General features: G+C 44.6%; 1 protein-coding gene across 3 annotated transcripts in view; it reads left to right on the forward strand.

Annotated features, from left to right (window-relative positions):
* LOC138481164 (rho GTPase-activating protein 6-like) overlaps nucleotides 1-15,384 on the forward strand; it is a 2,140,333-nt gene that overhangs the window by 2,001,282 nt on the left and 123,667 nt on the right. For all 3 annotated transcript variants that reach the window (XM_069613116.1, XM_069613117.1, XM_069613115.1), the window contains 3 exons: nucleotides 7,234-7,384; nucleotides 8,506-8,654; nucleotides 13,780-13,956. In XM_069613116.1, the coding sequence (XP_069469217.1) occupies nucleotides 7,234-7,384; nucleotides 8,506-8,654; nucleotides 13,780-13,956 (477 nt within the window). The remainder of the gene's footprint in view (nucleotides 1-7,233; nucleotides 7,385-8,505; nucleotides 8,655-13,779; nucleotides 13,957-15,384) is intronic.

A 15,384-nucleotide genomic window follows, 5' to 3' on the forward strand; every position in this document is an offset into this window, starting at 1 on the left:
GATTGTCATGACCTCTGTACAGCTAATGTATAACTTGCCTGCAGGCCACTTGTTAGGGTCATGAGCTGAGACCTTGTCCTTCTGCTGACCTGTGTGCAATGGATTACCTGTATCACCGAAACTGATCTATAATTGAATGAGAACACCTGATTAACTATATTGTATAAATTAAGTCCTGCATTGTAATGTTAGGCCTAGAGCATACATTACCATTTCTTCTTGTTAATGTATAAACCTAAGATGAACTAGATTTGACCTGGCAAGGGACCCTAGAGCAGTAACTTATTTATGGAATGGTTAACCTGCAGAAAGGCTGGACGACAGGCTGGAGAAATGTATAAAAGCCTGACTGTTTCAATGAATATTTGCACTCACTGAGCACACCGAACCACGCCGGAGCTCGCTGTGTTGTACTGAGGGTCGATAGCTATCTGAATTTTGTTCTGTTCTTTTGTAACTGGATTCAGTATAAAATAAAGTACTTTGTATGTTCCTTGTGACCTGTGTTTGGTGTGTTTCCTTTTTGATTACCCTGCCTCATATTATTTCCTTGTTTTCACACTGTCAGAAATTGTTTGTATTGCTGTCTGCTGTAAGGAGCTGATGGTGGCAACAGTAAAGACAGACACAAGTGATCACGGTTCAAGGGTGTTAAACTATATAAATGTGTTGGAAAAAAGCCTAATCTAAAGCTAAATCTAAGATGGGAGCAAGCTACGACCATCAAATAATAAGGCAGTCCTAGTGGCGTCTTGTCAAATAAAAGGGCTTGTACTAAAAAAAAAAAAATGTTGCCAATCCTTACAGCTAATTTCACAGAGTGTGGGATAATGTTCACAAGAAAAGAAAGAAGTGTTCACACATAAGTCAGGATGTTCTAGCCGGGAGCCTCCCTGCCACATGTTTTTAGCATGGGGCAAGGCAGGACCTTTGAACACAGCACACTCCTGGGCCTAGCCAGCACGATGTAACTCTGCCTTTCAACAATGCCAGGACCTTCTGGAACCAAGTCTCTTTCTGGCAAAGTCTCTTTCTTTAGAAGGCCTGCTAAACAATGAACAAAACAAAAGTTCCTTTGGTAGTCTTTCATGCTGAACGTTTGCTCTTTGCCCCTTGGATTCCTCTCAGCCGGGCTCCAATCCTTCTAGCAACATTAGCCTCCCTCAATCGGGTGCACCATTGCCTTTGATTCAACAGGTAGCACTTGACATTCTCACTGTCTTTTCCAACAACTATTCATTGCGGGCATCCCTCAGCGGGTTCACAATTGTCGCCACAATGTTCACGGGTATATCACTGTATACTTACAATTTGCAGGCATCCCTCCATCGGGTTCACATTTGCCAATTTCACGGTTCACTCAATTTTATTCTAATGCAGGATTTACTTCTCTTGGCTTTTCCATTGGTATCCCTTCGTCAGGTTCACATTTGCCAATTTCACGGTTCACTCAATTTGATCCTAATGCAGGATTTACTTCTCTTGGCTTTTCCATTGGCATCCCTCCGTCGGCTTCACATAGCCACTCTAACATTTCATGATTCAATCATTTCATCAGAAAAAGTGGGGATGCCCTTCCCCTAGCTTTCTTTCGGCACAGATCACAAGACCCCTTCAGTTGTTCCCTTTACCTAAGTTTAGGTCTGAGCCCGCAGTCATGCTTTCCGTAACGCCTCCCAGCTAGCGTTCCTTAAAGCCTCCAGGCAGGCGGCACACAGTTTTCCACTGTGTCAAAGACTTTCGACTGTGCACAGGGTTTTGCTCGACCCTTGTAGAACCATTTTGACACTTCGCACCAGCCTCTCCTAGGGCCTCTTGGTTTTTGTAGTTTCCACCAAAACAACACAACCCAAAAGGGCTTCAGTCCGAGTCCTTCGAATGAGCGCCCCTCAATGCCTGACAACTCGGCTTCTGAACCTTTTATTAGGGTTTCTTTAATGTTCAATTACACAAGTTCATAGTTCAACAACGTTGCCGCCTGCAACCCTGGGCCCAGCACAGTTTGGTTTTACTATCTAGGGCCATTGTGTGCTGCTGACACCTGCTGCACCACAAGCCAGCTGGACTTCCCGGACTTATGATTGCCCTTTCAGAGGCTTCGCGGATCTGAGTTGCAAAGGGCAAGGGCAATTCCTTATTTGTTGTCCCTCCAGGTCTCTGCCTTTCTCCTCCACTTCAACTGCCAGTCTGGACTAGCTGTATTTGTATTTGTATTTAATATATTTATATAGCGTTTGACTCCCAAACGCTGTACATTTTAACAACTAGATACATATAACATTATAACAGTAGATGCAATTTACAATTATAACTCAAACCAACAAAACAGTAGGTAGTGCAATTAAACTGAGAGGGAAGGGTGAGAAGGGGACGGAGGAGGGAAACAGAAGGGGTATAAGGGCGAGAATGGGGTGGGTGGAGGGAAGGGGAGGTAGAGGATCATAGGGAAGAGACAAAAGGAGGGGGAGCAAGAAGCGGGGAGTGTTTCATGGCAGGGATGGAAAAAGAGATTTTAGGGAAGTGCGGAAGGAGGAGACGATATAGAGTGGATTGAGAGAGGTAAGGAGTTCCAGTGCAGGGGGGCTAGGAGCTGGAAGGAGCGGAAATGCACGAGGAAGGAAGGAGCGGAATTGAGCAGAACGCACAAGGAAGCTGCTTCCTTGTGCGTTCGGCCTTGCTCGAAGTGTGCTTTCATGTGTCCCCTTTAATCCCTATGGGAAAGGGCTGTCAGGTGTGCATAGTTATTGTTAATTGCCTGACTCAGCGTGACCCTGGTGGCCCTAGTGTTGGTCCTTTGTTTCTAGATGTAGGAAACTGTTTGTGTTGGAAAAGGGGTGTGGGGTTGAAATTAAGAGTATCCTACAAGGTAGGATGGAGAAAAGATGTTCTAAGAAAGGGGGTACCGTGTCTCACCAATCTGTCGCACTTCCACTCCCCAAGTACCCCCAATGCAGGTGATCCTCATGTACTGGTCCACCCCCAGGAACTGGATATCCAATAGCGATGGCCGTGTCCTGTCCACCTGGATGACAAATCCCCAATGACTAGTCAGGGAGACACTTCAGGTTTCTCACACTGTGCACCAATATACAATTATGGGGCATTGTTGCTTTCTGTAATCCATTTCCATTTCACCTCATACCTGGAATGTATTTGCAATTTTGTATGTTTTGTAGTTTGAGTAGCAGACCGTCATTTAGACAAATTATGGATATGATAATAAACATCAGAGGCATTCCCTTGGTAGGGTGCCTTTAGAATAGGCATTGCAGTAATGTGTGGCCAGTGGCAGATGGCAGTTAGGCAGTTGATTAGGCATTCAGATATTGCAAGATTGAAAGGAGCAACACAGGAGATCTGGTTATGGTCTGCAAAGAGGTTTACTTTAGGCCAGAAGAAGAAATGATTTGACCCGAGGAGGAGGTGTAGAGTGTGAAGAGGAGTGAACCTAAGACAGACCCTTGGGGAACAACCACTGTGAGGGAGTGTGGGGGCAGGACGGGTTTCCATGAGATGGACGAATGGTTGAAACGGTAGAGAAGAACTATTCAAGTGCAGTGTTTCTGAGACCAAGGGAGGAAGAGTTTGGAAGTGTGAGGGATGTTGGCTGCAGAGTAGGCTAGTACAATGAGGGTGGAGGAGGGGGTGAGGGTGATGTTCAGTGGTTAGGAAGTTGGACTTGGGTCAGAGCAGTATCGGTGGAACGTTTGCACTATAAACTAGAATGTGGGGGGTAGCAGTGTGAGTGTAACTCTAGTTAACGCTGCAACTGAATACTACCCCCTCAAGGATTTTGAAATAAGGTAGAACATTTATGGAATTAAGGATTTTAAGGGTCAGCAGTAGATGCTTTAGTAAAGGTATGATGGTGCCTGACTTCTAGCTTGTCTAGGCAGTAGAAAGGGAATTTGAAAACGGCAAACGGGACAGGTGTAAAAGGGTCAATTCGTCCCCAGGATGATTTGCCAAAGAAAAGGAAATGCAGAAGTTCATAGTGGAAGGTGGGGCAACATGGGATAGTGAGGAAGGTAAGGAAGGATGGGAGAAGGGGATAAATGGGGAGGAGGTGGTAGACAGACAAGCTGGCACGGTGTAGCATATTTGGGTAATTTTAAAGGAGAAGTAGGGAATAAAGTCATCAGCAGAGAGAGAAAAGGAAATGGATTTGTTTGGCCAGAAGCATGTTCTTGTATGATCGAGGATAGTTGGCATGGGATTAGTGAGGATGTTTTGTATGAGGGTTTAGCTGCTTCAAGAGCTATGATAATGGAAAGAAGATAGTATTTGTAAACTGACAGGAAAGCAGGGTACCTGTCTTTCCACAAGCAGTGTAAGAAGTGGGGCATGTTTGTCCTCTCGCCATGTTTGTGGGTGAAGTCGGGGTGGTAAGGAGCATGTAGGGCAGAAATTATTGAATGGCGAGGATTGTGCAGAGTTGACTTCCTGGAAGATCAGCTCAATGGACTAAATAGTGGACGAGAGAGACCTTGGATGGAGATTTTGACATGATGAAATTGGAGGACCCTGGACTTATGCTTGAATTTGTATTTGATTATAGATGGAGGGTTGAGCAAGCATGGGGGGGGGTAGATAAGGTGAAGTGAATGAGTGGTTAGTGTGGAAGGGATCAGTAGTGAGTACAGAGGAAGCTGCAGTAGTACACGAGAATAGAAGATCTGATGAGTTCTTTGTGCACGTTCGGAGGTTGTGTGGTTTGACCAACAGTACTCAAGTGAGAGGAGTAGAGTACCAGATGGTGTGCCTGTTTAATCGAAGAGAGGCTGATGTGGTCTTACATATTGATGGCAGGGATCTTGGCAAGGAGCAATTCAAGTAGGTGGTCAAGCTCAAAAAAGAGGGTAAGGGTGCCCGCTGGGTGTTAGATGAGTGTGAGAGATCTTCCCAAATTAAGAGGGAGTAAAGTCATAAGGAAGAAGGGTGGCCGCTGGTGTATCCGTGATGATCATGACACCAATACCAACACCTTTGCAGAGAGACAAGGGGAGTGTGAGAAAGCGACAATGTCCGCATGAACTGCTGCCAGGGTGCAGCTGTCACCAGCGAGATCCAGATTTCAGTGATAGCCACCAATGAGAATTTGGTGTGATGTGAATCAAAGTGGTTAATGAGGAATTCAGTTTTATTGGGCATTTCAGATCCCAAGGGTAGGTTCAGTAGGGAGGGCAGGGAGTGATGAATGAGGGGGCAGTTGCATGAATAACAGTAGGTACAAGGCTGGTATTTATGAGGTTTGAACGGGTGGGAGGGGCATTAGAGTGGCAGTTCAAGTTAAGGATGGGGATGTTGAGACAGGGATAGAGAGAATAGCAGTATACATAGGGGTAGGAGTAAGCCCTATAAATGTGAAGGGGAGAGGGCAGTGAGGATGAGGATATTTAGTTGCTTTGTGCGCATCAGGTGGAGGGGAGTGGATTTAGGCGAGAGGATCAGAGGGATACAATGTAGTAAAATGAATTAATTGTTGAGCTTCCAGGTAACCAAATAAAATTAGGATGATGGAGAGACAATGTTATTGCACAAATATGGACCAGCAGGACTCGTGTGAGGATCTCAGCTCGAGTGGTGGGGTTGTGGATGAGAGAGATGGGGCAGAGAGGGTGGCCATAGGTCCAGTCAGGCCTGAACAGGGCCAAACCGTTAGATCCCCAGCATTGCGACACCAGCGGATAAAGCTTTAGTAATAGCAGACTTGGGGCAAGCAACCCCTTCTGTGCCTTGCTTGCAAATGGTAGCAAAGGGACATGGGAAGCACTGGAGGGATCAGGGCCTACACAAGGCTGTGGGACGAGACACTCCAACTCCTATCGAGGCGTTCAAGCCACTGGTGCCCTGCCATCTGCGGCTGGAGGTCAGGAGCATCCTTACTTTTTTCGGGCCCCAGTATGTTTGCCTGTTTAGGGCAACCATTCCCCTGCATGCCTGTGCTGAAAATGTCCATGCAGGTGAAGGCAGGGAGCGATCAGGCTCTCCAGGGGACTAAGGTTGCAGAAACTCCTGCTGCTCCTACTTGAGCGAGCGATTAGGCCGCTGGTGTCCTAGCATCTTGCATCAGGCTGAAATTTGGATCATATATCCATAGCTACTATTACTGGCTTGTGGAGGCAGTGCCACAAAGCTGTAATACCTCTCTTGGGGCAGGCGGCGTGGGGTACATTTTAGATCACTACACCCATTGCATATTAAGGAAACACTCAATTGTTAATGCTTATCAACTAAAATATCCTGTTGTCTGCTTTAGTAACTATTTTTAAGTTCTGAGTTTATGCTTCCATATATGCTTTTTACCTCGATAATTTTACTTCTTATAATAGTATCGAGGACAAAGGTCAGGGAGTGTGACTACCTCTGGCACCTTTTGAGATCAGAAGCCATGTGATGGCAGCTCTTTTAATGTTATCGGGTGTGATGTCACTGCTGCCCCCTCTGGCATGCTGGGGAATTAAAGTCCATGTTAAAATACAAAACTAATGTAATGGTCCAGGTAAAGATTTTCTGCCTTAACAGCGCCTCCACACTGTTAAGCAAATGTATTGAGAGATGAGACATGTTCTAGTGTAGAATGTGCACTTACAGGTTTTAACTCTCATCACAGAGAGAAACAAATATGTACAAATGATTGTATATTGTTCAGTGGATTCCCACTACAGTTCAAATGGCAAGATTCCATGCTGCGTGCAACAAAAAAACCTAGAGAAATGAGTGGGAGCAGAAGGTGACAGGTGGACTTAAAGTAATAATTCATTGAGCTAAAAGACAACCAGGGGTTGCTTGGTCAAATCCATTCCAGACTGCTACTGGTGTCTGGTAGGTTACACACGGTTCAGTATTTGGATGCAGCCGAGGGGGGGGGGGGTGGTGGTGGGGGGGGGGGGGGGGGGTGTGTGTGTGTGTGTGTGTGTGTGTGTGTGTGTGTGTGTGTGTGTGTGCGCGCGCAATTGATCGTGTCATGCTTTCTGGAGTGGTGGACTATGCACTTAGCTGTGGGGACATGACCTGGTGATCAGTGATGATGGGACGAGTTCCAGGATGTCCAATGCAGGGCAGGATCCGGCCGGCAGATTAGAGGCTTGAATGCACAGTTCAGCCCTTAGTATTTCATGATTACATGTTTATTTCTTACATTGTTCTTTCTTCAGCCTTTTTCTCGCCTTCTTTTCTCGGTTCTTGCCCATCCAGTGTCTACCTTCCTGATCAATGTCTGTTTTGTTGCAGCTGCGCGACGAATACGATTTGGGTTTGGACGTGCACCTAGATGAGAGCCAGAGTGTCCATGACGTGGCCGCTTTGCTGAAGGAGTTCCTGCGTGACATGCCCGATCCACTGCTCCCTCGAGAGCTGTACGCAGCCTTCATTGCCACTGCAGGTGAGGACAAGGTTTCGAGGAAAGAACCTGCAATCTTATACCACGTGCAGTTAGAAAGGTCACGCCATGTGAACTCTGTATGGCAGGGCCTTGACAAAGTAGTTCCATCGAATCCCCTGGCAATCTTCTACCACGTGCAGTCAGAAAGGTCACACCATGCGAATATAGTCAACGGGGAGCGCAGCTGAGGGATCCACCAACAAATGCATTAAGACTGCTCCACCATTCCCTCCTAATCTGCATCCACTGCCTGTACCCCCTGGTGCCTGTACTTCCGAGGGTACTTCAGTACTCTATCCTTTTCATTGTATCCATACTAGAGTACACTATCGTGGCAATTGGAGATTTTGCTGCAGCATTTTTCGTAGAAGTAGATTTAATTAAGGTTTTTTTATAATGAATTTCTTTGAAAATAGATGTGGGGGTGGGTTTAGGTTGTGGGGGATAGGAGAGAGGCTGTGGGGGTAGGCCCACATATATTGTCAGCAACATCACCTATTAAAAAAAATAAACCGTGAAATCTACTTCGGAAAAAAAAAATCGACATCAAATGGAACCCCCTATGACTAGCCCCCCTTTTTGTTTTGCGCTCTGTTCTGTTACAGCTGGAGTCCCACTATATAAAACCGAGCACAGCCGTACACCCATCTAGAGATATCTAGCATTAAAACTCTGCCATGTGGAAGGATGAGGTCCTCGCTTGACCTGAGGAAATGCCTTTCCTGACTAGAAAACGAAGACATGTCCCAGCTGAGGGAATACCTCAAAAGGCACGTTTCAGCTTCCGTGCCCACATATTTCTGTCCTCTGTGCAAAGAAAACACTTGTGATCGAACATGCCTAGCAAAAATATTAAGTAGCATTTCATTACTGTACATTTTACCAGCTTCCCTTATTAAGAGGTATCAGAAAATGCTATCAAAATTGTAGTGAAATCCGCTTTTATCAAGTTCCTATGTTTTTCTTTAACCATACAGCAGCTCTCATATTTAAGGCCATTGTGTGAAGAAAGTTGCCAGCTGGTTGCAGTGTGTGACGGGCCACGATTTTAAGTCGATGTGAATGGCGAAAAGCTCCACAACAGGAGTGTTCATTGTGTTTTTCCCGCTTTTCTTGCACAGCTTTATGTCCTGAAGACCAGCTGGCCGTGCTGCAGCTCCTCATCTACCTTCTGCCCCCGTGCAATGGCGATACCCTGCTGCGCATTCTCGAGTTCCTTGACAAGGTGGCCCAGCACGCGCAGGACTCCTGTGGCCATGACGGAGAAGAGGTAAGCGCGTTACTCTGCATAGCCTTCTCTGGTGTCTCCACAGCACTCCAAGGAACCCCTCGGAATGGTAGAACTGTGCCGATTGCAGATCCCGGTCTAGTTACTTGATGGGAAGCATCATCTGATTAGATTCATTGTGCTCATCACTGTTCTGGATATGAAGGGGTCGAGATTAGCACCACTCTCTCCTGCGCCCACCCCCCATGGTGCTGACGTGCAGAAATCATTTCCGTCAGAGCTGTCCCACTTTCACAAGGAAACGCATAAGAATTATTCTCCATCTTCCGTGGCAAAAGCAACATTGCTTTTAGTTTGGAAGAGGTGAAAGGGGGCGTCTGCCTGCCTACATCTGGTTCCCTGGGGAGATGAACCGGGTGTATTCCTGTCCATTTCTCTTCTTCTAGAGCATGGCTACTCGTTATGCGGCCCTCTAGGTGTTTTGGATTGCATCTTCTGGCAAGGGGCTCATGGGAGTTGAAGTCCAAAACATCTAGAGGGCCATCTGAGGAACCAAGTTGTAAAAGCCCTCAGAAATATCACTGAAAAAGATAGTTTCTGCTTCCTCAAGCAATTTCCTCATGGGTAATTGTTCCGTGCGTACCAAGAATTCCATGTGATGCTAGTGGGGTTCTGACTTGCTCCTTGTAACTCACGATGTACCTTCTTGAACCAAATTATCAATGTGGACTTCACTGTACGAATTTATTCACAATACTGCAGACCCTTATTACCTATTATAACAGGTCATGAGAGGGGTCCAGAGAGGTTAGAAGAGCCCATATAGGGAGCCTAAAATCATTTATGAGCAGTAGTTGGAGAATCATTAGATTCCATTGCAACGCTGCATGACCCATAGCCTACCCGAGTATCGCAGGAACAGCAGTATCCTCCGACATGTTCACTAGCCGCCAGGCATGGAATCTGAGGTTACGGCACAGCCAAGCCATACCTGAATGTAGCCCATTGGTGTGTTGGCATATGTGATCGGTGGCGATGGTCTGACCCCATGTCTGAAATAGCTGACGCACACGACGACAAAGGACTCGGATCACAAATAAGAAGCACATCTCGTCACGCAGAAACTATCTCTTGTAGAATAACATCATTTGGGATATAATTTTACTTTACATGACCGTAATTCAGGATCAGTATTTCCTTATGACTTGGATTGCTCTGCCAGTACCACATCCACCAACAAAATCCTGTAACCATCTGGTGACCCAATGTGAAAGGGCTATCGACCATCTCTAGGAGCTACGGGGTAACACTATTGTGATAATCTCTGTAATATGTGGACTCCAGGGATATTAAAGCTACCAGCAAACGATGTATCTGAGAATACACATTTAATTATCAAAATGTAGTTGAAGTTGAGACACAAAGGTCCACATATGCATGGGGAGCAACCATGAACAATATAACAGCCCTTACTTGAATCCCTCAAGATGAATACATCTGGGTGAAGTACACTCCACCTCTGGTGGAACAGATCCGAGGCTGATGTCATGATCATTGGTGATCCTATAACACATTCTCCCTTTCCCATATGATATGATAGGTTATTCGTAACGCATTTAATACCCAGAGGTTTATAAGCAGGGACCCACAAAGCGCTTAATACCCAGAGGTTTCTAAGTGCGGACCCGGGATCGAACCTGTGTTGCTCTGTGTCATCTTGCTTCTAAGGCGAGCACGTTGCCCCTGAGCTATCCTCTCGAGACTATATACTAAGGGGCCAGCAACATCATCAGATGCTACACAAAGTGAAAACCCATTACTTCTGGTTGAGACCAGAACTCTCCTCCTTTGAACAGATCGCATAGGCTAAAGAAGCATCATGACCCAGCTCAGTGTTAATAACTGTTAAGACTATTCTTGCAGACGAAACACAGAATTATTAACCTGACCTACTGTACAATAGTTACATTGGTCTATGCAAGCACTCCCTGCATGATTGTAAAACTAGAACAAATCCAGTTCAGCCAGACCACATTGTCCCAACTCTGAAGGGCCTGTATTGTTCGCATTAAGTCAAATAATTGAATTGAAGATCTTATGTTTAATTCACAAAGCTGTTGATGGATCATGAGCCCTGTGTCTGCTTCTGCACTCCAAATTGTATGTCTGCACCCTCGGATAATGCAGTGCTAACGAATGCAACTGAAGGCAACATGGGGTAGAAGGTCATTTTCTGACCATCAAAGTAGTGGGCTCAGAAGGCTAGAAGGATACCAGGTCACATTTGAGGAATTTGCCCAGCCTGCCAGCCATCAAATTGCAAACGTTGTTTCTTGTCAAGGAAGCCTTTTGCCCCAACCAAACCACAATTACTAGCGTAATGTACAAAAGGACTCTGCTCCTTTAGCCTGCACACAACGAGCTGTAAAAACCAGACCAGTCACAACAGTTGCCTGAATTACTGAATTCTTCCTCCCCAACAATCTGGTTACCTTCCTTCCATTCTGTGGTGAAATGGACATTTTTGGAGTTTAAAGTGGTCCCTCGTCAATAAGTCGGTGAACTTCAAAACCGCTAAAATAAAATACTCTTATAAAAATTGTATTGACATTTCAGAAAACTACAACCTCATGGACCTTGCATTGATGGGAGCATTTTTGCAATAACTTTGCGACAGAATCGTTTTTCAGTTTCACAAAATATTGTAATAACCCTTCAGTGTAAAACATATATCTCTAAATATGGCAACCAAAGGCTTCAATCTGTTCCACACAAATCTTCACAATGAGCAACCACTGGCTCTGAAACTAATTTGCCAAATGATCTCTGGATTTCATTGCAGAAAGTGTTTAACATGGTTGGACCTCTCTGCGGCCTTCAATACCATCATTCATTCCAGCTTGTTCTCAACTTCGGCATTGGGAGCTGTATGGTGGAAGGGATGTTTTTTTTCTCCAACCATTGACAAAAGATAACCCTTCCCCCTTTTCTGTTCCGAAAACACAGAAATAATCTGTGCAGTTCTCCAGGAATAGGTGCTGTCGTGAATCTTCCTCTATAACCATGTATGGCCCTCACACTCCGGATTTGGTTATTTGGTTTTAAGATTTGTATCTATGTAGATGACACCCAGGTTGTGTTGGAGGGGAGTCCTTCTGCTCCAGGAATAGTTTATACCAATAAAATACCACCTCTGCACTCTACGTTTGGATGGGGACATCTTTTCACAAACTCAATCTAGCTATGACACAGACCCTGGTAATAAGATCCCCCATCCACGACCTCTGCCTTTTCTGGGCACTTGTGCTATGCTCTTATCCCATAATATCGCGAAAAATAGAGAGACTACGAGTAATTGACAATGAACTCTCGCTTGCGACACAGGTTGCACAAGTGACAATGATGATGACATTTCTCCCGTCCATAGATCAGACCTGTCTAATCCAATGTATTCTGGCACTTGTGTAGTAACATTTGGATGACAGCAACAGGATTTCTTTGGGTGCAATGAAGGATCTCATTGAGAGACCTTGGAGGTTGAAAAATACTGCTCCTTGTCTTATAGTCATCCCGTTCTCTGAGACATGAACACATATCACACGTATTAAGCTCACTGCACTGTTGCTGATAAAGTAACACATTCTAGTCCATATCCTATGCATAGCTCACAAAGCCAGCTATGGGTGAAGCTCCACTATTCTCTTGAACGAACTCGTGAAATGCACGCAATCGAGATGCCTATGGTCTTCGTTTGATGGACAGCTTGTTATGCCATGATTCAAAAGAAGCTGACTTGGTGCCTTCTCTTCCATAGTCCCCACCTAATGGAATTTGGTTACTGCAGTGGATTGGAGCAGTTGAAAATGATCTGCATTTTATGCAGACATATTAACACCTGGGCATTCCAGATGGAAAGTCAATACCATGGCATCGCTTTGCAATTGAGAAGCAGCAGATCCTACGAGCCACTTGTGTTTAGTGCCACACTTTAGAAGTCACCTTAGTGTATCACATTACATTAGCACTGACCACATTACTATGCCCTTGATCTTGTTTAATGTTCCCTCAATCATGCCCCTTTCTACATTTTCTATCGTTTTTTCGATCACTTGAATTTGGACTCTATCTCTGACCTAGGCCCTCGTGATCATCAAAGCTTTGATTTAAAGAGTTAAGTACCTGGCATACATGCTGTACATGGTACAATGTGGGTCAGATGAGAGACTTCACAATGGTGACTGTGTTGGAACACTGTTTTTTTTGGTGGTTCGAGAACTACTGAATTAATTTGGCTGGGTCGGTGAGTGAAAAATCATCATGCCACATCTTTGAATGCCAGTGATGACTGGGTGGTAGATCAAAGATACATTGACCAATTAGACAAAGGTCAACGACAGACTGTAGTTGGTGCACATTGCCTCTGTTATACCACTATTTAGTTTCAGCAGCTGCCGTGCGCTCTCGCGCTGACCTGCAACGGTGGAGGCTGGATGTGGATTTCTGATCTCTTTCCATACTAGTCAAGATCATGGTAGTTTGCCATATGGGTGGAATATGAGAAAAGCCTAATGTGACATACTTTGAACTGCTACGTGTGCAGCACTGTTGCTCATGCCAAGGTTTGAGCTTGATCTTTGAGCAAATATCTTTCCTTGTCGATCTTTTTGTAGATAAGTAATTTTCAAGCAGACAATATCTCGTTTTGTTCCTCATAAATGCAAATGGCAGCATTTGGGATGTTTTGATGATCACTATAAAATGCAGGAGTGTTACTTGTACAAGGACACTCGTTTTGTGGGTGTGAGGCTGTCTGATATAAAGTAGTTTAGCAGTTGAGTTGTGGTGAATTCTCTGCGATTGACCCAGCGATTACTGTAGCATCCTTTTAATCCTATCTGTTTTGGGGGAAACACCTTAATGCAACCGTTTTTAGTGATTGTGAGCAACAAACCCGTGATTGTTTTTTTTATATATATTTTTTGTTAAGCTGAATAGTTAATTTAGCAACATAATGCGTGTTGTGCATATTATCTGTTCCGTTACTTGAATAAGAACACGTAAAACACCTAACAGTTTGTTGTATTATAAAAGATGTTTGCAAAATTGTTCTTCATTTCTAAGACTGTGGCCCTTGTACAGCTAATTTCTTACACTTTCCCGTTCTTAGGTTCCAGGTAATAAAATGACCATCGGAAACCTAGCCACCATCTTTGGGCCAAATCTTCTGCAGCGAGAGAAGGTTGCGGAGAAGGATTACAACATGCACTCTCTGGGCATTGAAGACAGCGCGGCCATCATCACGGTCATTCAGCGGTTAATTGAGAACTACAAAACTCTATTTATGGTAAGAGACGTCTGGTGTATATTGAGCAAGATGGCCGATGGTTTTGTCTTGAAAGGCCATTCTAAAATGGAGACCTACTTTGATGTATAATCTCACCCTGTCGCAGACCACATCTCAGTAAAACCTAGCATGTGAATAAGGGACATGTATACAAATACTTAAACCCCGGACAGCCCATGACGTCAATCTGCAGAGGCAAGTGAATGATTGCTGCTTTTAAATAAAACGAAATATTTGTCTCCTTTGGGAGAACGGAGGTGTTATAATGGAGCACATGTAATTGCAATGTTTCCTAGAATATAAAGTGGCATAATGAGTTCAACAATCAGTGGTGTAATTTGTGCACGGGTATTTTCAGGTAAGAGTTAATGATCCTTCTTCCTTTACATGCATCTAATCATGGTTGTATGCCCAAGAGGAGAGCAGGATGGAGAAAGGGTACAGTTTAGCAGAACGCAACATACAATGAAGTAATGACCTACAGTGTATGTGCAGTTATAATCTCTATATCGTGTTAGCTGAAGCAGATAGTCGTGGTACAGGGTGTAGAGTGTTTTTGGATAGGTTTTTTAAAACTGGATTGCTATGGATGTTCTGTGGGCTCCAGTTGTAAATGCCCAGTATATTAATGTTTTTGCCCAACTGGGTTTCCTCTGAGTTATCGTGAGTCAAAGTGGTGGTACGGGTGATCAGGTGTACGGGATCGTGGGAAGGAAAAGGATAGTTAAAATGTGCATTTAACACCTGCAAGATAGTAAACATGGGAAAGGCGACACAGTGTATTCCTATAGATGTATTAATAATAGATAAATTGTGCAAAAGAAGCATTTAAAATGTACAATTAAGAAGTAACTTTTCAGAAATCAAAAACTTCAGCAAGGGGTCCTGTCATGGTCCTTTGGTGCGAACACGCAGGCCCATTTAAGATTCAAATGCCCCAACCACAAGATTTCCTTTTATAGTCGAGCTTAGTTCTGATTGGTTAAGCAGTTTCTCATGCAAATCCGTGGGCGGAGATATCAAATTTCCACAAGTAATCCCACAGAATGAAGGAGCTCGCAGGATGCACAGAAGAGGGTGAACGCCCAGTAAAGAGCTGCAGTCACCCAAGATGATTCGCCCGGCGCCCGATCTAGAGGTTGCAGAGAGGTTCTCCGACCGCAGACTCTTGGTTCAGGATCGGATTGGTAAGGCTCTACAACAGCCTCCTGTCTCAAACGTGTGATAATTGCTCACGTAGAAACCCTACAACCAAAAAACGATTCCTAGGCCTCTCTGCTGTCATTATCCGCTCCTCCAACAGCATATGCACAGAGAAAGACGGGTAGATATGACCAACTTATTTGCCATGTTTTAGTTTTTTCGAAAACCGACGTCAATATTGCTAGTGTTATTTACAACTGCGGTATTATACATTAAAAGTGCGTG

This window comes from Ambystoma mexicanum, chromosome 5p, assembly GCF_040938575.1.
Source record: "Ambystoma mexicanum isolate Mex_15411 chromosome 5p, UKY_AmexF1_1, whole genome shotgun sequence".
In the NCBI taxonomy this organism is placed as follows: Eukaryota; Metazoa; Chordata; class Amphibia; order Caudata; family Ambystomatidae; genus Ambystoma; species Ambystoma mexicanum.